The sequence below is a fragment of the Miniopterus schreibersii genome (assembly GCF_964146895.1).
Source record: "Miniopterus schreibersii genome assembly, chromosome: 11".
NCBI lineage: Eukaryota > Metazoa > Chordata > Mammalia > Chiroptera > Miniopteridae > Miniopterus > Miniopterus schreibersii.
The window spans coordinates 28,916,075-28,937,408 of NC_138111.1; the positions used below are offsets into that span (position 1 = coordinate 28,916,075).

Below are 21,334 nucleotides of genomic sequence, written 5' to 3' on the forward strand. Positions count from 1 at the left end.
GCCCCGTTGTCCCCAACAATGGCAGCAGAGATGGGAAGTACAGGGAGAGGGGTTCTTCCTCACAAACTGGATTCCATCAGGATTCAGAGCATGGGTCTGTTTGTAACATTCAGCTTATTAGACCTATGTACAGTTGACACGTTAGCTGATTAAATTACTATGATAACCCAGCCGGAGTGGCTCAGTGTCATCCTGTGCACTGAAAGGTTGCCGGTTAGATTCCTGGTCAGGGCACACACCTGGGTTGTGGGTTCAATTCCCAGTTAGGGTATGGGCCATGCATACTCTTGTATAGTTGGTTTTTTTTCTACAACACTTTTTAAATGTTACAATTTTTAGCTTGTGGCCTGTATAAAAACAAGCCATGTGGCCAGATTTGTCCTGCAAACAAGAGTTTGCTAACCTATTACCTAGCAAGACCTCAGTCTGGATGAACTGAGCTCATCAGTTGTGCCAATATACTAAGTGTTCTTGGAGGAGATCAACAACTGTAGATCAGTGTCACCCTAAAAACACAATCAGCCTCAATTCATATGTTATACCTTAGCAGGCAAGTTTCTTTAGTATTGCTCATTGGTATAATGAATGGCTATTTCCCACCTTTTCCTCCTCAAATCTCCCACTTCTCTCTACCACACAATGTTTCATATTGGCTGGGCAGTTCTGGTCACCACCAAGCTCAGGCAAACACAAACCCTGCGTGTTTACCAAAAACAATACCTCTGGTACATTATTAGAGACACTGCCTGCCCAGTTGGTCTTGACAGGCTTTCTCATGTGTCTTCAGTCAGTTGGTAGGTCTGCTGATCTAGGATGGCCTAGGCTAGACTTACTGGGCTCTGGTCACTCCTGTTCCAGCATGTTAGCCTGAACCTGTTTAGGTGGTCACACAGGTCCAGGAGAGCGCAGAGTATGCAAAGTCTGAAGCCTGCGCTCAGAATTGACACTATCATTTCTTCATTCTGTTGCCTCTAGCAAAGTCATAGGCCAGGCAGATTCAAGGGGGGGTGGGGGGGAGGACACTGCACTGTTGACAGGAGGTGCTGCAAAGTTGCATTGTAAAGGTAAATACTGGGAAAAGTGAAGAACTGTGGTAATTTTTGTAATCAACCTACCACAAGGTCATCTCACCACTCAGTGGACGAAGCCCTCTTCCTCTAGGCCAGTGATTTTTAACCAGTGTACTCCAAGAATTTTTAAAACATGCAATACCTAACTCTAGTCAGGGGCACTGACCTCTCTTCCCTTAGATTGTCAATTAAAAAAATGACAGCCAGCACAATAGCTGTCTGGTGTGAATGAATCAAAATTATACCCTTTCTTGGTCAGATCAGCAAAAAAATATACCATTTTTTGATGTGCCTCAGAATTTTTGTATAATTTATGTGTGCCATGCGATGAAAAAGGTTGAAAATTGCTGCTCTAGGTCTTCTCAAACTTTCACATGCATCAGAACCATCTGGAAGGTCTGTTAAAACATTGCTTAGACATACCCCCAGTTTCTGATTCAGAAGGTCTGGGGTGCCAAGGAAATGCTTTTTAAATAGGTTTCTGAATGGTTCTGACATTGCTGGTCTGCAAACCACAGTTTGAGAACTACTCTAGACCAGTCCCTCCCAATGTGTTCTGGATTTCACTTACCCCCACTTTAATAACAATTTTGATTTTTCCTTTTTTCTTTCTCTTGTTTTTTAGTGACTTTGCTACTCAGAGTGAGGTTTGTGGACCAGCAACATCAGCCTCACCTGGGAGCTTGTTAAAAATGCAGTGTCTCAGGTTTATTGGGTCAGAATCTGCATTTAACAAGACCTGTGGGTGATTTATGTGCACATTGATGTTTATGAAGTACCGCCTGTGGATCATTTTCATCAGCAAGCGAGCACGCATGCTCATTTCCTCTTCAGTGTCCCATGTTAATAGCTGGCACCACCATTCATACAGCTGCTCAGGTTAAGCAAATTACAGCTCTTGATTCCTCCCTCACATATCCTGCATGTACTTCATGAGCAAATTGTGCGGGATTTTAGGATTATATATCCTGTACTTCACTTCCACTGCTTTGATCCTAATCCAAGATGCCATGATCTCTCACTTGGACTAGTGTTGCAGCTTCTGACCTGGTCACCCTTGCCCCCTGCAGTTTGTTGTCCTCCAATCGTTCCCAGTGATCCTTTTAAAGCGAGATCATGTTATTCCCTATCTCAAATCCTGCAATGGTTCCCATCATATTTCAGATCAAAACCAAAGTCCTTGCCCAGCTGGCATGGCTCAGTGGTTGAGCATCAACCTATGATCCTAGAGACAGTGGTTCGATTCCTGGTCAGGGCACATGCCCAGATGTAACGCTCGATCCCCAATAGGGGGCGTGCAGGAGGCAGCTGATCGATGTTTCTCTCGCATGGATGTTTCTGTCTCCTCTGTAAAAATCAATAAAAACATTAAAAATTTTAAAAAGAAGGGAGAGAAACATCGTTTTGAGAAACACTGACCAGCTGCTTCCCACATGGGCCCTGACTGGAGATCGAACCCACACCTGGGTATGTGCCCTGAGCCAGGGATCAAACCTGCCACTTTTTGGTCTACAGGACAGTACAACTGAGCCACACCTGCCAGGGCAAGACTTGTACTCTTAAAACTATAAAATACTACTGAGAAATTATAGACAACAAAAAAATTCATGGATTAGAACTCAATATTAAGTGTCAATTCTCCCCATGGCCCTAATCAAAATCACAATCACCTGTGTGTGTGCGCGTGTGTGTGTGTGTGTGCGCGCGTGCAGGGAAAGGGACACAGAGTGAGGGTGGGGGGAATTGACAACTGTATTCTATCATAATGAAATGCAAAGATCCAATATAATCTTTACAAAGTAGAATAAAGCAGTATCAGCAAATAGACAAATGGAACTGATTAGAGTTAAAAATAGATCCACACAATTTTTTTTCACAAAGGTGATGGCTATTCAAGGGGAGAAGGAAAAATTTTCAACAAATGAAACCCTTTGTGCTGGATTAGAAGTACGGAAAAAATGAAACATTGACCTCTACCTCACACCACAACAAAATTAATTTGAGATTATCATAGACCCAAATGTCAAAACTAAAAACAAAGACTAAAAAAAAGAATACCTTAATGACCTAGGAGCAGGCAAAGATTTATTAGAGGACACAAAAAGCAGTGAATAGAAGAAAAAACTGATAAATTAGATTTCACCAAAATAAACGTTTGCTCAAGACACCTTTAAGAAAATGAAACATAAATCACATACTGGGAGAAGACATTTGGGATACATGTATTTGACATTGGGCTTGTTTCCAGAATAAATAAACTTGTAAATCCATAGTACAAACAAAAACCACTCAGTCAGGCAAAAGATTGGAGCAAATGCTTCACACACACAAAGCTATAGAAGTGGCCAATAAGTACATGCGAAGGTGCCCAACATCGTTAATTATTGAGGAATTAAAACCACAAAACCTATAAAATTATCTAAATCTAAAAAAAAAAAAAAAAATTAAAACCACAATAATATACCATTTCACACTAACCAAGATAGCAAACAAAAACACCTGACCCGTGTGTGCATTTACTGGATGTGTACCTGGTGGAGCTCTCTTACTCCACCGGTGAGAATGCAAATGGTAAGGCCGTTTTGGAAAACACGCGGCCGTTTCCTGTAAAGTTAAACATCCACTTACCCTAGGACCCCACACGGCCCGGGAGAAGCGCCTCCACTGCGCACGGTTTCCAAAACTCAGAACTGTACACTTCAAACCTGTGCACTTTATTGAAACAACGAAAGTTAAAATGAAAATCAAAAAAGCAATTCCCAGGGGGCCCCCTTCGGCCCCGCGGGGTCCGCGAGCGCCCGCCGGTGGGAAGAGCGGGCGGCCCGCCGGGAAGAGAAAGCCCCGGGCGCGGGCGGGGAGGGCGCCCTGCGCGCAGCCCGGCCCTGCCTCCCGCGCTGGTTGCAGTTTCGGTTTCCCCTCCGCGGTTGCGGTTTCCCAGGAAGCTCTGCCTCTCTGCGCGGGGACCTTTCGGAAGATCGCCGTCGGCTCGCGGCGGGCTCGGCAGGGCGCGGGGCGCGGGGCGCGGGCGCGGGGCGAGATCGCGGGAGCCGAGCATGACGGCCGAGCAGCGGCGGAATCTGCTGGCCTTCCGGGACTATGTCACCAAGATCCTGGACCCCACCTACGTCCTGAGCTACATGGCCCCCTGGTTTAAGGAGGGTGAGTGTCGGCGGCGGCGCCCGCCCCGGGGCAGGAAAGCAATGCAGGACGCGTTTTCCCTTGGTTTTCACCCCTTCTTTTAATCAATACGGGCGGCCTGCCGGGAACGCGGGGTTTGTGGCAAGATGCCCACAACATTTTAGACTAGAGAGTGTCAGAGTTTGAGGGTGACCTTGGGGGTCCGGTGGGGAAACTGAGTCTCAGAGAGGTGAAATGACTTGCTGTAGGGGTGCACATCTGTGTGGATTCAATGCTGAAACGAGTCGCTGTCCCTTTCATTTAGTTCCACTAATAGTTACATCTACTGTGTGTTCAGTTTTGTGCTGACATCAGAGATTCAGAAGTAAGATACAGGCCCTCCTTTAAAATACTTTACATTTTGGAACTCATTCAAAGTTTCCCTCTTCTTGTGATTGTTGTAGTTTCTTACATAGAAAGTAGCCAATCCAATGTAATCTTTTTACCTTTTTAAAAACCAGGATAGAGTACCTATTAGAGTTTTACGTTGTTGATGACTGATTAAAAATAAAGTGATGTTCTCTCTTGGGGGAAAAAAAAATACAGCCCACAGTTTTGGAAGTGGGACATGGGTGAGGACAGATGTACACAAATGCTTACAAAACAGTGTCAGAGCTGCGAGGAAATCTATGCTTACTCTGCTGTCACTTCCAAATAACTAGAAACTTGAGAGGAACAAGACTTGGACTGAATGGCTTTAGGCTTTAATTCAGGTGTTTCCATCCAGCTTTTGAGAAATGTGATGATGGATAATGGCCATTTGGTACATTTGTATTGAAGCGCTTTGTGCTGGAGGTGAGTGCAGGGAAGAAGGGAGGTGATGCCTGAAAGGAATTGGGATGAGAGAGTGGATCTGGCCATTCCTTTTCAGACTCCAGGTGCCTAAGTATCTTTCCCGATGTGAGGCAGTTTTTGGAAATTGCGTTAAAGCAGATGGGTAACTTTTCTAATTGTTCTGCAAAACCAAACCACAGGCTGTGGAGTGAGGAGTGAGAGGATACCACCAACAGTGAACCTCCACTTTCTACTTGTGCTCAGAGTGAAGCCACAAAATAACATCCTAATGACCACAGAGTAGCTTCTGCCCCTGAAGACTGTAAGCCTGTGCAGGACATGCTTTTAGAATTCCCTAGAATAAGTGAAACACTAACAAACTGGTGTAAATTCCAGTCTTTCATACACTCATGTACTGATTCAAAAACAACTCATGGCCCGGCTGGGCGTGGCTCAGCGGTTGGGCATCAACCTAGGATCCAGGAGATCGAGGTACGATTCCTGGTCCCGGCCCATGCCCGGGTTGTGGGCTCGATCCCAGTTGGGGGCGTGCAGGAGGCATTGTTCTGATATGCCGTGGTTGCGGGTTTGATGCCCTGTCAGGGCACATACAAGAGTCAACCAATGAATTATAGATAGGTGGAACAACACATTGATGTTTCTCTTTCTCCCTTCCACTCTCTCTAAAAATTAATAAATTTTTAAAATTAGAAGGCAGTGGGAGCTTCTCCATATCCTTATGCCCATACATTCCTATGTACAAACACAAATACACCAGTATGTTTAAATTGCACCAGCAATATCCTCTATCTCTTTTACTATAATTCTTCTTTCCATGTGTTGGATATTGGGAAAGGAGCATTGAAGACATGCTTCTTCTGGAGAGCTTGCATGGTCACTGGGGTGCTGTAGGGCTTTATTGAGGTTATCCATGATGTTTAAGGTAGGCCTGGGTATGGGCTACAGATTTTTCTGTAATATCCCTTTCGAGTCAAAGCCTAACCCTATATGCTGGAGGGGCGCTGGGGGAGCAGAATTCTGAGAATTTATTTATCCATTCCTTCAGTAAGGTTTTCTGGACACATTCATTAGCCAGGCACTCTGTTGATGATCAGAAAACAAAGAGGAAGACAGAAATGATTACAACATGTCCATGGTCATAGCCTAAGAGAGAAGACAGACCCTCAACAGTTACAGCAGTACTTCGGTTTTTGAACATTTCAGAACTCGAACGGTCTTCTGGAAGATTACATTAGAAAACCGAGGTACCACTGTACCATAAACTGTGCAGTGTCAGTGCTCTAGTCAGGCATATAAAGAGACTGAGAAAGCACAGAAAAGAGATCAAGAAATTCTACCTTGGGAAGCTGAAGGTGGCATACATGCCATACATAGATGGACCTTGAAAACAGTATGCTAAGTGAAAGAACCGGGTCACAAAGCCTGCATATTGTATACCATTCATATGAAATGACCAAAATAGGCAAATCCTGAGAGACCTAACTAGATTATTAGTTGCCTGAGGCTAAGGGGAGGGTAAATGGGAAGTGACTACGAATGAATACAAGATTTCTTTGTACAGCAATGAAAATGTACTAATGTCATTATCGGAGAAATTGGGGTGTGCTCATCCCCACTGGGTGCTGGGTGTGGGGTCCTTATGATATCTTGAGAAAAAGAATTTTCTGAGACTTGCATGGGAAGATGAATGATTTTTATTTGCATGAAATCACATTCCTGGATTTCCAAAGTCCCATTTCCCTTAGTTCAGTTATAGAAGAAGTGTACCTGGGGTTTCCGTAGAGCTAGAAGCAAAGCCAGTGTCCAGAGTTTTCTTTCCATGTCGGAACCGGGTCCAGTTCAGCATCAGACTTACTGTAGTCCATTAGTTCGTTGTGTGTGGGGGGCCACGTGGCCATGGGTCATGTGAGCAAACACAAGGGAGCATGCCCTGAGCAATAAGCGTCCTAAGAGCATAAGAGGAACCAAGAGCCCAAGAGTTTCTTTGTTCGGGGAATTAAGTATTTCAAATTTCCAAGCACTTGCAGTGGCTACACCCATTCTCGCCAATGACCTGTTTCCCAGGTGTGACTGACAGGCAAGTACCTTCCTGATGTCGCCCCAACTTTACTTGGCATGTGTCTATGCTCCCCCCTGTCTAGTTCCTTCCCCCAGCGATCTGTGGGGAATAGACCGGTGGCTCCCTGGGGAGTGTAAAACTAGCTCCCTGGTGAAGCTGCCCAAATGACATGCCTGTGATATTTGGCCTTCCCTTTGCTCCTTTCCTGTCATTAATAACTAATTACAACAGTATCAGAATTAGATAGTGGTGATAGTTACAACTCCTAAAAACCATTGAATTTTATACTTTAAAAGGGTTAATTTTATTGTTGTCATGACTGAGCAGGAAGGCATTCCTTCCGTTCATTCGGCATACTTTCGTTGAGTGTCTGTTACCTGCTGTGTTCTCTTCTAACCTCTGAGAATGCAGTGATTGACCACCCAGGCATCTGGCTTACTCCCTTGGCATTTACATTCCGTTAACAGCAGGGGGGTAGAAAATTACCAAATGTCAGGTCCTGTGAAGGCAATGGTTTGGTTACCACCCCAGACATGGAGTTAGTGTACACAGTCAGTATGACAACCTACAGGTTGGTGGATAGTTTTTCTGCTACTTGGCCTCACTGTGTTTCTCTTTAGCTCTCCTTGCTTTCTCTTTTCTGCCGTATTGCCTACTATCTTAGAAAAAGCCTGGAAAAAGGACCATGAAAATATCTCTGTTTATTTCTATTTCTAACTCCGCTTGCTGAGTCCACTGTAATTGCTACTGGAGTGGTCCCGCCCTCACACTCTTAGTCCTGCAGTTAATTCAGACTTTTGAACAAGAGACTCAAAATGTTGGAGGAAACCTTTGTTTTTCCATCCAATCCAATGTTACCATGACTTCTCCCTTGTTGTGGGAAACTTTTTCATACATCTTTAAGAAACTCCTTTTCTTTTTAATAATTTTTCACTTTTTCAACAGACTGTACATGACTGCTTCTGTATATCCTTGGTTATAGGACATCTCTTCAGCTAGACTTCAGGCGATTCTCAGTGATGGTTGTTCTGTAGTTTAGTTGTAATTTTGATGTGGTCACGGGAGGAGATGAATCCAGTGTTCCCAGTGTTTCCCTCTCTGCCATCTTGACTGGAAGCCAAGAAACTCCATTTCTTTAGGACTGCCCTAGAGTGTGCTCCTGGACATCCATTACCAAACTAGGAGAATTTCCAGAGAGGATGGGAGGATTGGTGAAGGATGGGCAGAGAATTTGCTGCCTTCCTGCAGTGCCTTCTATTGCTGTGATTTGTTACAGTTTCCATCTCCACTTGAGAAGGTTTGACAACCCTGTTTCGGTTTTTATTCCAATTGTTATTGTCATAATTAGCTAGTTATTAATATTAATAATAGGAAGAGAGCAAAGGGGAAGTCAGACATTATAAACATGGTCATCTGGGCAGCTTCACCAGGAAGCTATAACTTCACACTCCAGGGAACTAATAGGGGGGAATGGCACGTGATAGGAGTAGGACCAAAGCTGTTTAATGATTATTCGCCTTACTAACTATAGATAAGAGGTTTTCTTACAGACACTGGGAAACTGGAGGATGTGTTGAAAAGAAAAAAACAGGGTGGTAAAAAGATAAGAGATGCCTCTAAGCCCGGATGGGTCCATTACTCAGAAAAGAAAATACATTTTGAGAACAAAGGACAGGGCACACTTTGATTGCTGTGCCTGGACCCTCACCCCCTCTGGGAGTTTGCCTCAGGAATACTGACCATTCTCCAGTCCCAGGAACAAGCTGAGCTGGGTTTTAACATCATAGAAAATTAACTACCTTGTTATCAAACTTCAAGATCCTGGAGATACATGGGCCACGGACCTTGCAGCACTTATCCTACCCCCCCGCTTCCCCCTTGCATGTAGCCTTTCTTTCTTATCCATATATAATCAGCCAGCTAGTAGGGTTTAGAGCAGAATTTACAGGATTACCTGCTGCTCTCTCCATGTTGGGGGCATTATTGGAATAAATGCTCATATATGATTCAACCTTATTTCTGCTTAATTTGGCTCAAGTAGTGACAGACGGCCTGGACCTGTTTTGTGTCCAGTTTCAGAACCACCAGTCCATTTCTTGCAAATCACTGGGGGAAGGGCTCAAATAAAGGGGGAGATAGGTGCATGTACAGTGAAGTCAGGGTGACGTAGGGAAGGTGCTTGTCTGTCAGTCTAACCTGGGAAAAGATAATTGACTAGGGGGGTGAAGCCACTGCAAGCACATGAGATCTTGAAGGGTTAATTGGTTAAGCTCCTGGTTGTAATCCCCAAAGAATTCCTTCTCTCTTGTGCTATTGCCCATTCTTGCACTCCCTTGCTCTGTGACCTGCACTCACCCACCATGTGGCCTTAAGTGGCGCATGGCCCATAGCCATGCAGACCCCACACATAATGGACTGCAGCTGGGAACACAAGCTAAGCTAGCCAGATGGTAGACTGGACTGTGCTTTAATATGAAGCAGAGACTCTGGGCAGTGGCCTTAATTCTAGCCTGCTGAAGACAAGATTGGACTTTTTCCATGGTGGGGTGGAGGGAAATCAGACATTGGAAACCCAGGGGTTCAATTCCACAGAAATAAAGATCAGTCATCCTCCTGTGTGAGTCACAAGAAATTCCTTTCCTTGCGACATCACAGGAACTCCACTTTCAGTGGTAACAGATGGGGACACAGGGCGCCCCACTGGTAACAGTAAGTAGTGGTTCTACAGTTCAATGAGTCACTCTGGCTTCTGTTTGTAGATGAGATGCAGTATATTCAGGCCGAGAAAAACAACAAGGGTGTGATGGAGGCTGCTGCACTTTTTCTCAAGTTCCTGTTGGAGCTCCAGGAGGAAGGCTGGTTCCGTGCCTTTTTGGATGCTCTTAACCATGCAGGTTAGTTTATTCTTTGTACTCACAAATCAGAGTATAATACCTTTCTGTTTCAGAATGATGTAGAAGTGAAATGCTGTTAATTTTGAGGCATTCACATATAGTTCATGTCTTTTAATCTGAGTCAATGTAAAGGCTATTTTCAGGCAAATAATATAATTGTCTATATGAAAAAGTCAAAGGAGACTGCAGAATGTTGTACCTAATGGGAGAGTTTAGCAAGTTTATTGGATAGAAGATCAGTATACAAAAGGTAGTTGCATTTTCACCCACTGGAAGCAAATAGAAATATCATTTATAATAGTAACAAAAGTTAGCATGGATTTAGGAATAAACCTAGCAAAGGGTATATAAAATCTGAATGGAGAACATGATAAAATGTTACTGAAAGATATTAAAGAAGTCTTATCTACGTGGAGATATATACCCATGCACAGGAAGAGGAAGACTTGATGTAAAAATGTCATCTCTCCCTACATCGATCTATATATTCAATACAATTCTAGTAAAAATCTTACATGCTTTTTCATGAGTTTGACAAGCTGATTCTAAAATGTGTGTGAAAGAATTATGACCCAGGAATACTCAAGAATTCCCCAAAGAAGAATTAAGTAGGCTGGGGTTTTCCCTTCTAGATATCAAGATTTATTATAAAGCCATAGGCATTGAGACACTGTAACTCTGTTCCTAGAATTGACTAGTTGACCAATGAAATAGAATAGAGAGCCTTCAATTAGGCTCATATATTTATGGAAACCTGTTATATTATGATCACTGGGAAAGAAGTATTAGGAAAGAAGGGGCTTTTTGATAAATTGCAATGGGCCATTATTAACAGGATAACCTAAAGAGGATAATGTTGGAAACCAAACAAACCCTAACTTTCATATCCATGCGGATACAAGTAAATTTGTATTCCTTACCTCATTCCACTTATATATACACACAATATGAATCCAAAAGAATTAAAGATTTAATTCTTAAAGGTAAAATTTTAACAATTTTACAAAATAATGTAGAATCACAATTTTATTATCTTGGGTTATGGCAAGATTTATAAAACAAGACATTGAAGCATTAAACCATAAAAGAAAGATTGATAAATTCCATGACATTAATATTAAGAACATTTATTTGTCAAAACACATTATAAAGAAAGTGAAAAAAGAAGACTGGGAGAAGATATTTGCAAAATACATAATTACCAAAGAATTAATCCATAGAGCATGTTTTTAAAAAGGCTTTAAAATCAATTAGAAAAAGAAAGAAAACATCAGTCCTGGCTGGTGTGGTTCAGTTGGTTGGAGCATCGTTCCATGCACCTAAGGGTCACGGGTTCAATTCCTAGTGGAGGCACATGCCCAGGTCGTGGGTTTGATCCCTGTCAGGGTGTGTACGGGAGGCAACCAATCAATATTTCTCTCTCACATTGATGTTTTTCTCTCTCCCTTTCCCTTCCTCTTTCTCTAAAATTAAGTAAGTAAATAAATAAATAAGAAAGAAAACATACACAGGACAGAAGATGTGGACTATTTAAAGAATAGGAAGAAAAATAAAGAATAGGAAGTATGAAAGGTTAATAAACATATAAGAAGATACTCAGCTCAATTAGCAATTAGGGAATTATAAATTAGGAACACAATGAGATAAAAATTTTAAATTAATAGATGACAAAACTTAAAAAGTCCAACAGTGTTAAGGATTGAAGAAGACATTTAATAATGGGTAGTCTTAGATATCACCCTACAGAGTGTAACTTGATACAACTGTTTTGAAAAACAGTTTGGCATCGTCTTGTATAGTTCAGCTCTCAGGTATCCTTCTAACTGTTAAGTATGTACTCTAGAAAAATTCTTGTACATATATTCCAGAATTCATACAAGAATGCTCATAGTATAATTGTTTGTATTAATAAAAGCAAGCCAGGAAACAAACAAAACTGGAAGTAGCCCTGAGAAGAGAAGAATGGACAGATAAATTTCAAAATGTTCACACAGTGGTTCATTATACAGCAACGAAAAGGTATGAGCAAAGCTACAGACTTGTCAACACAGGTTAAGCTTAGAAGTATAATATTAAACTTACTTAAAAGTCAGAGAAAATTCCACTTAGTAGAATATAATAATAAAGTTCCAAGCAAGCTAAACAAAACATATATTGTTTAGAGAATCAAACATATGTCATGCAACTATTAAAAAAAAATCAAGGGAGTGATACATCAAATATAGGACAGGAGTATATTTGTGGAGAGATAGAAGGGTGGAAAAAGGAGACACACACCCACAAACGTATTGGACTATTCTAGCTCTTAAGTTGTGAATGCGTTTCCACGTGTTCGTTGCTGTTCTGCCATTTATATCCTAGTGAAAATATGTGGACCTTAAAGTCAGACAAACCTGCTAATTCTGTTAGAGAGCCTTAGAGTGAAGCATTCTTGGGTTATTACAATTGGAAATAATTCTTTTCCATCTCAAATTTCTCATTATACTTAGTTATCTTTTCTTGGAATAATACAGAAGGTAAGCTCCTGAGAGGCCAGAATTAGGATTTATATTTCTGTTTGCCTTCTTTACTGCTTTGCACTGACAAGATACTTAACATGATGGTTTGACTCATTGAAAGATAAACCAGGTGTTGTAGGTGGAGTCCATGGATGTAGTTTGGAAGGAAGATTTTATATTAAGAGCAAGTGTGAGACTTCACATATGTCCTTAGTACTTTCTCCTAAGAGATGATAAATATTGTTAGAGGACCTAAACTGAATATCGAGTTTTCTTTTTGTAACATCACTAATAACTAAGGTGATTTATAGATATTTTTGAGTTCTATCACTATACGTTCAGACATAATTCTGTGATATTAAATTATCTCTAAGTATTTTTTTATTTGGTCTCATAAAAGCCCCCAATTCTCTCTCCCTCTCTCTCTCTCTCTCTCTCTCTTTTTCTTTTCAGGTTATTCTGGACTTTATGAAGCCATTGAAAGTTGGAATTTCCACAAAATAGAAAAGTTGGAGGAATATAGATTGCTTTTAAGGCGTTTGCAACCAGAATTTAAAACCATAATTAATCCAGATGAGCTCCTTCCTGAAATATCTGAATGTTTAATTATTCAGGATTGTGAAGAAATTAGACAGGTAAAATAATTAAAATAAAATTCTGAATTTAGGGGAAATAATTTGAACATGGAAAATGTCTTCTGTTTTCTATACTGTTTTAGACCTAAGAAAGATCACTGAAATCCACAAAAGTCTTCAAACCTAAGGTGTAATTACCTAGCACAGTACTTTTACTTGTTAACTGAGTAAATTTTATGTCACAAGTTTTTTTTCAGGTTTGCCCTATTTTCAGTTAAAATTATTTTTATTACTTTGTGAATAATATTTTATGCAAATTTAAATAAAATCAAACAGTTTAGCAAATAAAAAGAAAAAAAAGTCATATAATCTAGTGGTTAAGTGTTCAGGCTCTGGACACAAATAAATTTTGTTAGAATCCTAGCTCAACCACTTACTAGTGGTGTGATCTTAGTCAAGTTACTTAGTTTCTCTAAGCCTCTGTTTATTCATGTATAAAATAGAAATAATAATAGTATCTTATTACTATATCTTTATAAAGATTAAATGAGTTAATATATATAAAATATTTACATATGCCTGGCATATAATAATATGTGCTCAATAAATTTTAGTTATTATGGTTAATAATAAAAGTCATGTAACTCTCACTACCCTAAAAAAACCATTTGTTAATATTTGTTTATATTCTTTCAAATATCCCTCAATGCCAATATATCCATATTTTGAATGGCTGCTAAATGGGTTGTTTTCCTAATATTGCTGATGATGATTGGATATAAGATCTCAGAGGAGATGAGAATGCTTGGCTTGACATAGTGATCTAACATGTAGAGGACAAGGGTGAAGGAAGGGTATCTTAAAAGATTATGTGGGCCCTGGCCAGTCTGGCTCAGTGGTTAGAGCGTCAGCCTGCAGGCTGAAGGGTCTCAGGTTCGATTCTGGCCAAGGGCACATACCTCAGTTGCAAGTTTGATCCCTGGCCCTGATGGCGTGTGTGGGAGGCAACCAATTGATGTGTCTCTTTCACATCAATGTTTCTCTCTCTCTGTTTCTCTCCCCGCAACCCCGAAAAGCCCTTCCACTCTCTGTGAAAAGCAATGGAAAAAATATCATCGGATGAAGATTAAAAAAAAAAAGATTATGTGGGATGGGGCAAAAATGGTCATGAATAAGACCTATTGAACCATGGTACACAATGATTTAAAATCAGATTGCATTCGAATTGGTATTTCTTCATTAAAAACTCATGAAAGGAAAACTTTGAAATAATTGATTAATCAACTGCAGTTGTCTTGCTCAGGTTTGTTCCAACAAGGGGCCAATGGCAGGTGCAGAGAAAATAGTTGAATGCCTTCTCAGATCAGACAAGGAGAACTGGCCCAAATCTTTGCAACTTGCTTTGGAGAGAGAAGAGAGCAAGTTCAGTGAACTGTGGATTATAGAGAAAGGTAAGATTTTCAAGGAAGAGCTCTGAAGGGTGGGAGGGTCTGAAAACATGCTCTGCCTTCCTTCATTCCTACCTGTTTTCACTCACTGTCAGAGGCGTTTTTCCCCTCTGATACCCATGGTACGTCGCTAATGAGAGACCAGCATGAGATTAAATTCTGGAAGGCAAGTGGCTACAGAAGTAGTTTGGTTGTATATAAGCCCTAAATATGGACCAGGGCAAATCGTTCTCATCCAGAATTAGCCCATCTGGCCCAAAGGATTTGGAGAAGGCAGAGCCTGAGCTCGCTATCTGGGTTCAGATTATCAGAGAAATAGCTTGAAAATTCTAGAGTTAAAAAGGTTCCAACTAGGACTCACCATAGTAGACTCATGATAGACATTGCTTGGTTCTCTGCCTGGAAGCCATCAGGAACTGAACCAGAACAGGATTGAAAAAAGAACTGTTGTGACTGAGTATCTGAGCCATCACTGGGCTTCCTGAAGCCAACCTCAGAGCACTGTTTTAAAGGCTGGGTTTGGTAAACCCTCTGAGTGTCTGGCCTTAGCTTTTCCTAGGCTTCTTTAGGTTACAATTGTTCCAGAAACTGCCTGTGTAAATTCACATCTGATTTCTTGGGTCAGGCCAGGAATGGAAGACATGAATATCTGCTAAAATCAAGCTTCCCTTCTTTAGAGAGTGTGAGAACCACGTGGGGATCTTGTTCAAGTGCAGATTCTGATTCCATGGGGGCTCCAGGGTCTGCATTTCTCACAAGTTCCAGAAGTTGCTGGTCTGTGTTCCACACTTTGAGTAATAAAATCTGAAATGACATTGGCGTTCAAACTCCAAATCCAGATAGCAAACTCAAAAAGATTCTTTTAATTGTTTTAACTGTTTTAAAGGTGACAGGAGTGTTGGTGAGAAATCTTAAGGGAAGTTTAAAGTGTTAGTCTTATGACCTCATTGTAAGGCTTTCACCCTTAGGACTGGAGTCAGATTATGTAAAGATTCTAAGATGTTTTTTGGTCTCATAAAGATGCAAAAGAAGAAGTGAAAGATCTCGAGGATGAGGAAATGGAAGCTTCCGAAGTACAGATTTTCTACAAGGAAGAGCCAGAATGCCAGAATCTTAGCGAGAACTCGAGCCCGCCTTCAGGTACTGGCGCTGCTTTTTCTGTTCCGTTTGGCGCTCTTCAAGGAGTTTGTGTGGGGACACATTTTCAGAACCAAAAGTCACGGCCTTACGGAAAGCTTTTTAAGGGCAAGTAATAAAGCAGAGAACTTACATTACCATAAACACTTTTTTCTATCAGTAGGCATGTCATTCCCTGTCTTCCGTAGCAAGGGTCAGTTTCTTCTTCCCCTTCTGCGTCTTTGTTTCCGTGGGTCTTCTTTCATCGCTGGGCAAGTGTGGGCATGTCTACACTGCAAATGCAGATGGTCCTCCCAGAAGCTCAGGGACTGAAATGCTGCTTTCATTACAGGATTGAAAAATCAGCCCCGCTTTTAAAGACATACTTCTAATATTTGAGAGTCGCTTGCTGAGTTTCCTTCTAAGGTCCCAGGGCTGCGGTGTAAGGCGATGAAGTTTGTGCCCATGTGTACGCGGCTGAGGCGTTGAGTGGGGATTGAACCCAGCCTGGGCTCCTTGTCAGACTGTGCACTGGGGCTGTGGCCTCCAACAGGGCGCTTTTTCTAATTCATACAAAGGCCCTGTATGAGTTGAGTTACCTATGGCCCTATAAGGCCCATCTTATGGTTCTAGAAACATATTTTCATGAGACCAGAAAGTTGCGTAATAAGCCACAGTAAAAAGTTATTGACCAAAGAGCATTAGGGAAGAAATGACGACACACAGTGAGTGGTGTTAGAGGGAAGGTGTGATTTGGGGTTAACACCGCAAGAAGCAAATTTACAGATTACTTCTGCAACCGAATGATGCAAGTTGTTTTGTCATTCCAGAATAAAATCAATGAATGTAAATTGCTTTAAACTTTCCTGACATGTAAAAGTCCTTAGTGAACTCTTTTAACCTTTTAGAAAGTCTCCTCTTCTTTAAAATGGATAGGTTGGACTCTTTAGGTGATTTTCCAGGTATCTGTTGCTCTTAACATTTCTATGTGCTATTAGTGAGATAAAGCCTCTGATTGTTTTTTAAAACTTCAGGCTCTGTTGAGAGAAAATCCCGTGTGAGAGCCTGCAGAATGACAAAGCATGACTGCTCTTCCATAAGAGATTGCTTTGAGAATTCAGTATTTACAGTTTAGTGTTTTTCAAAGGTCTTAGAGGGATTTCTTGCTATTTTGTTCCATTTGTAGCATTTCCTTCAACCAGTGGGCATCTGTTTTGCCCTGAGTTAAGCCACTTACTATTTTATTTTATTTTTTTCCTTCCCATCTTGCCGTCAGTACTTTGTCATTGAGGGAGAATTCTGTGCCTGAAATCAGTGGAGAAGCTGGAATGGTTAACAAAAAAACAAGGATTCTGAACTTTCTTGCACGAGGCCCTTCTTGCTGGAGTTAGCATTCCTGTCAGTTTGATCATAGATAGCTCCTGCCTTGATTCCTCAGAGCAGAAACGATTTGGTAATTTTGTTCCTTTTGTGTTTCAGAAGTGACTCATACCAACAGCCCAATGAAGCCAAGAAATTACCAACTAGAGCTTGCTTTTCCTGCTTTAAAAGGGAAAAACACAATAATCTGCGCTCCTACTGGTAAGCTGATTGCCAGTACTTATATGCTTTGTTTCTCTGCTCCCCTTTTTCCCCTTTTACTGAATCCTGGGATGAGATGGGCAAGTTTTCATTTTTCCCTTGTTCCATTTGTCTTTTGAGTCTCAAGGTATTTTAAAAAACTGGAGGGGAAAGAAAAATCCCATCTTTTCGCTTGCTTCAGGCCCTGACTGCTTGGGTACATATTATCTAAGAAACAGCTTGATATTTTTTAGTCACGGTATAAATTCTGCCATTGTTAACCCATCCGCATTACCCATTTACTAGGCCACCCAGTAGTTTTAGGAGCGCCCAAACTAATTACCTTTCCACAGAAATAGTTTCCTATGATATTAGTTACATGTTTTCTTTTTCTTTATTTGTTAAAAGGTTGTGGAAAAACCTTTGTTGCACTTCTCATATGTGAACAACATCTTCAAAATTTTCCACAAGGACAAAAGGGGAAGGTTGTGTTTTTTGCGAATCAACTCCCAGTGTATGAACAGCAGAAATCTGTGTTCTTAAAACATTTTGAAAGACTTGGGTAAGTGTAACAGTTGTTTCAACTTCTTACTCTCTAGTTTATGTAACGGGTGTGCTTTCTGCTTTTTTCTGTTTTTGGAAAGCCATGATTCAAAAAATTTATAGTAGATTCAGCTTTCATATAATCTAGATGTAATTCCTTCTGGATTCAAGTGTGTTTTGTTAGCTATACCTAAAACCCTAAACTCCTTTGGTTAGGTCTTGAGGAATAAGTAAATGACTTAAGAGATAAACTGTACATTTAACTGGCACGTTTTTAATGATTTTATGATTTATTTACTATTACTCTTTACTATTTTTTTTTCCTTAGTGGCTTGAAAGAATTAATATAGCAATTTTAACTAGCTTGCATTTATTGATCACTTACTATGTGTAAGACTGTGCTAAGCACTTGTCTCCTTTTAGACTTGGGGAGAACTCAATCAGCTCATGTTCTGACCTAGTGTTTCATATCTTTGTGGTTTCTCACTCACATTGTGGTTGGTAATAGGCAGTTTCTGGCACTTTCCAGGTACAAAGTTGGAGGCATTTCTGGAGCAACATTTGAGAATATCTCAGTGGAACAGATTGTGGAGAACAATGACATCATCATTTTAACGCCACAGATTCTTGTGAACAGCCTTAGAAATGGGACTGTTCCATCACTCTCTGTTTTTACTTTGATGATATTTGATGAATGCCACAACACCAGTAAACGCCATCCTTACAATGTGATCATGTTCAATTACCTAGATCAGAAACTTGGAAGATCTTCAGACCCACTGCCCCAGGTATCTGCAAAGTCAGATGGATTCCTGAGAAGAGCTATGACCTTCTTAATCCTATTGACTTACTCTTGTGGCTACAGTGAGGATGTCCTTCTCAGGTCCTAAGGCCATACTGTATAATTCATTGACTAAATTTGATTCACTCATTCATTTATCCATTTAACAAATATGTATCAGGTCCTCCCTGCGCTGTGCAAGACACTGGGGATACAAATATAAAAAGACATGGTCCTTGCCTTTGAACAGCTGAAGTTTCCTGGGGAACCAAATATTTTAGAATTATGTCATAATTTATCATGATGGCACACTATGGAGATGAGTACATGGTTCAATCAGAACAGAAGTAAAAGAGGTCCTAAGTGTGCTATGAAAGTAAGGCAAGACTTAACAGAAATTAGGTTAGGCAAAAACTAATAAAAGTTTACAAGGTAGATAGCTGGGTGGTTTTCAGTAAAGGCTACTGTGTGTCTAGAGGCACAGAGGGATGAAAGAACATGGTGTGTTCAAGAATCTTGAAATTTTTTAATATCACTTGAGTGTAGAGTGTGAAGTAGTGAATGGCAGTAGGTGAGTAAGGATGGGAGAGAGGGAGTGATTGATAGAACAAGATGCCAGGAGAGACCAGAGGTTTGGGATAAGTAGGTGAGTAGATGGATTAGTACAGGAGACCAGATGGAAAACCATTTTTGCTATTTTTGGTGTCATCAGAGGGGAGGGGGTAAGAAGAGTCAAGACAGAGTAGTTCTTAGATGATGGGAGCAGGAAGGGTAGGAAAACAGGCATATAACCCCTGTTTTCTCTTGAATGTAGGAGAGATTGGTAGATCATTTGCAGAGACTGATCAAGATGGGAATGGAAGGTGCATAGACAGGGTTTGAAATGGGAGAGAGAGAACTAGTACACAGAAGAATTGACTGGTCCTGTTGAGGCCTCAAATGAAGTTGGAAATCATGAATTTATAGTTTACTAATCTCATATTTGTGTAAAGTTCTCTAGCCCTAATAATTACCTGTTTAGGAAACACAGGTTAGAAGAAATTCAGTATGCTGCCCATAAACGAAATTCAGTAGCACTCACATTTCTTACACCTTTTTCTTCTAGGAAAAAAAAATTGGTAGTTAACTAGATTCCTTGGTAATGAGGCAATTATTCAATATTTATTGAGAGGCTACTAGAGGAAGAAACAAATATTTATTAGGCGACCGTATTCTTTATAGATGTTCTCTTACTAAATTCACGTAGCTACCATTTTAAATCACTATTGTTACCTAGCTTTACAGAGAGTGGGAGATGCTTGTCCAAGGCCACGCAGCCAGTGGGACATGGCTGAGCCTGGAATGGAAGTGTGTCTGATTTCAGTCTTTCCTGTTCAGCATGTTCCCCACATCATGGGAGACACAGGGTAACGAAGAGAGCAGCTCTGCCTTGAACAGATTTTCTCTCTTCGTTTCTGTGCTGATTTGTGTTCAGTGTGTAAGTTGTGACTCCTGCGTTTACTCAGTGCTTTGCTTCCTGAGGACCTTCCCATTTGCAATGCCATAGAGAACTTCAGGGGAAAAAACGTTCTTGCTTTTTATCTGCAGTGAGGGGAAAAGCCTACTTTAGCAGGAGAGTTACATGAGGGGTTGTGGAAATGTCCTGCTGTTCCCAGACACCTAATGGTTTGGAATGCTCCTCCTAGGTTATTGGGCTGACTGCCTCAGTTGGCGTTGGGGATGCCAAAAACACAGCCGAAGCCACGGAACATATCTGCAGGCTGTGTGCTTCTCTTGACACATCAGTGCTGGCAACAGTCAAAGACAACTTGGAGGAACTGGAGGAAATTGTCTCTAAGCCCCAGAAGTGTAAGTGGGATCCAGTAGCAAGCTCTTGAGACTTTATTACCCTCTAATAGTCCTAGTTCAGAGCCATTGGGATGAACACTAAATGTTTACCCTTTCTCTGTTTAGTAGAAAGTATTTAACGCCATACTTGAGAAATAATCACGTTTCTGGCCTTTCTCCTCAACTGAGCTCTCTCCCAAGCAATGGATGAACCTCAGGAATGGCCTGTGGAAAACAAACAGCCTTACTCTTCATTTCCATAAAACTCTTACAAAGATAGTAACAATGAGAGAGAGAGGTGATGGGAAAATCTAAGCATGGAAGTGGCCAAGGCCACATCAAGTACACATTTAGCATCAAGTACACATTTAGTTAGCCTGGTCCCGCTGCCCTCTGAGCTCCCCGCCTCCATCCCCTACGCCCGATGGTGCCGCAGTCTGTGGGCTCCTCAAGTGTGCCACGCGCTTTCCCTGACTTTTCTCCGTGCTTCGCTTTGCACACGACTGTGTTGCTTCCTCCTTCCCTCCTCCCCTGCTCGTCCCACAACACTGCTCCCTTGGAAGATTCGGGGTTCCTTTTTCCCTGTGCTCTGCCACACTTGCACATACTTAGTCACCTCATTCCTCTGTGGCTGTTTGGTTACGTGTCTTTCTGTCCCCTAAGAACACAGACTTCTCTGGGGCAGGGAGTGTGTCCTTTCAACTGTCTCTCACCAGACCATGGTGCATGGTTGGGGGTTAATAAAGTTCTGCTGAGACAGTGCGACAGTGACCGTTAGGAGTGCAGACACTCCCGGGGGGGGGGGGGGGGGGGGTGTCGCGTGGGGAAGGACTGAAGAACAGCAGGGGGCTGAAGGTGTGGCATTTGTGGAGACGCGCCGGATACCAGCCCCCTCGGGCACAGGCTCTGCTGAGCAGCGGGAAGGCCGGTGGGGGGGGGAGGTTAGACCCGGAGCACAGCGGGCTTGTTAGAAGCAGCGCGTCGAGCACGA

The 21,334-nt window shown here is 41.6% G+C and overlaps 1 protein-coding gene across 2 annotated transcripts in view; it reads left to right on the forward strand.

Moving 5' to 3' along the window:
- Positions 1-21,334, forward strand: part of RIGI (RNA sensor RIG-I) — a 51,332-nt gene that overhangs the window by 11,674 nt on the left and 18,324 nt on the right. Inside the window, exons 1-9 of one of the 2 annotated variants that reach the window (XM_081150902.1) lie at positions 3,896-4,229; positions 9,861-9,995; positions 12,947-13,128; positions 14,372-14,519; positions 15,537-15,656; positions 17,112-17,213; positions 17,601-17,754; positions 18,265-18,523; positions 20,202-20,364. In XM_081150902.1, the coding sequence (XP_081007028.1) occupies positions 4,124-4,229; positions 9,861-9,995; positions 12,947-13,128; positions 14,372-14,519; positions 15,537-15,656; positions 17,112-17,213; positions 17,601-17,754; positions 18,265-18,523; positions 20,202-20,364 (1,369 nt within the window). In that variant the 5' untranslated portion in view covers positions 3,896-4,123. Of the gene's footprint in view, positions 1-3,895; positions 4,230-9,860; positions 9,996-12,946; positions 13,129-14,371; positions 14,520-15,536; positions 15,657-17,111; positions 17,214-17,600; positions 17,755-18,264; positions 18,524-20,201; positions 20,365-21,334 lie in introns of those variants that run through there. The other variant, XM_081150903.1, reaches the window with a different exon arrangement.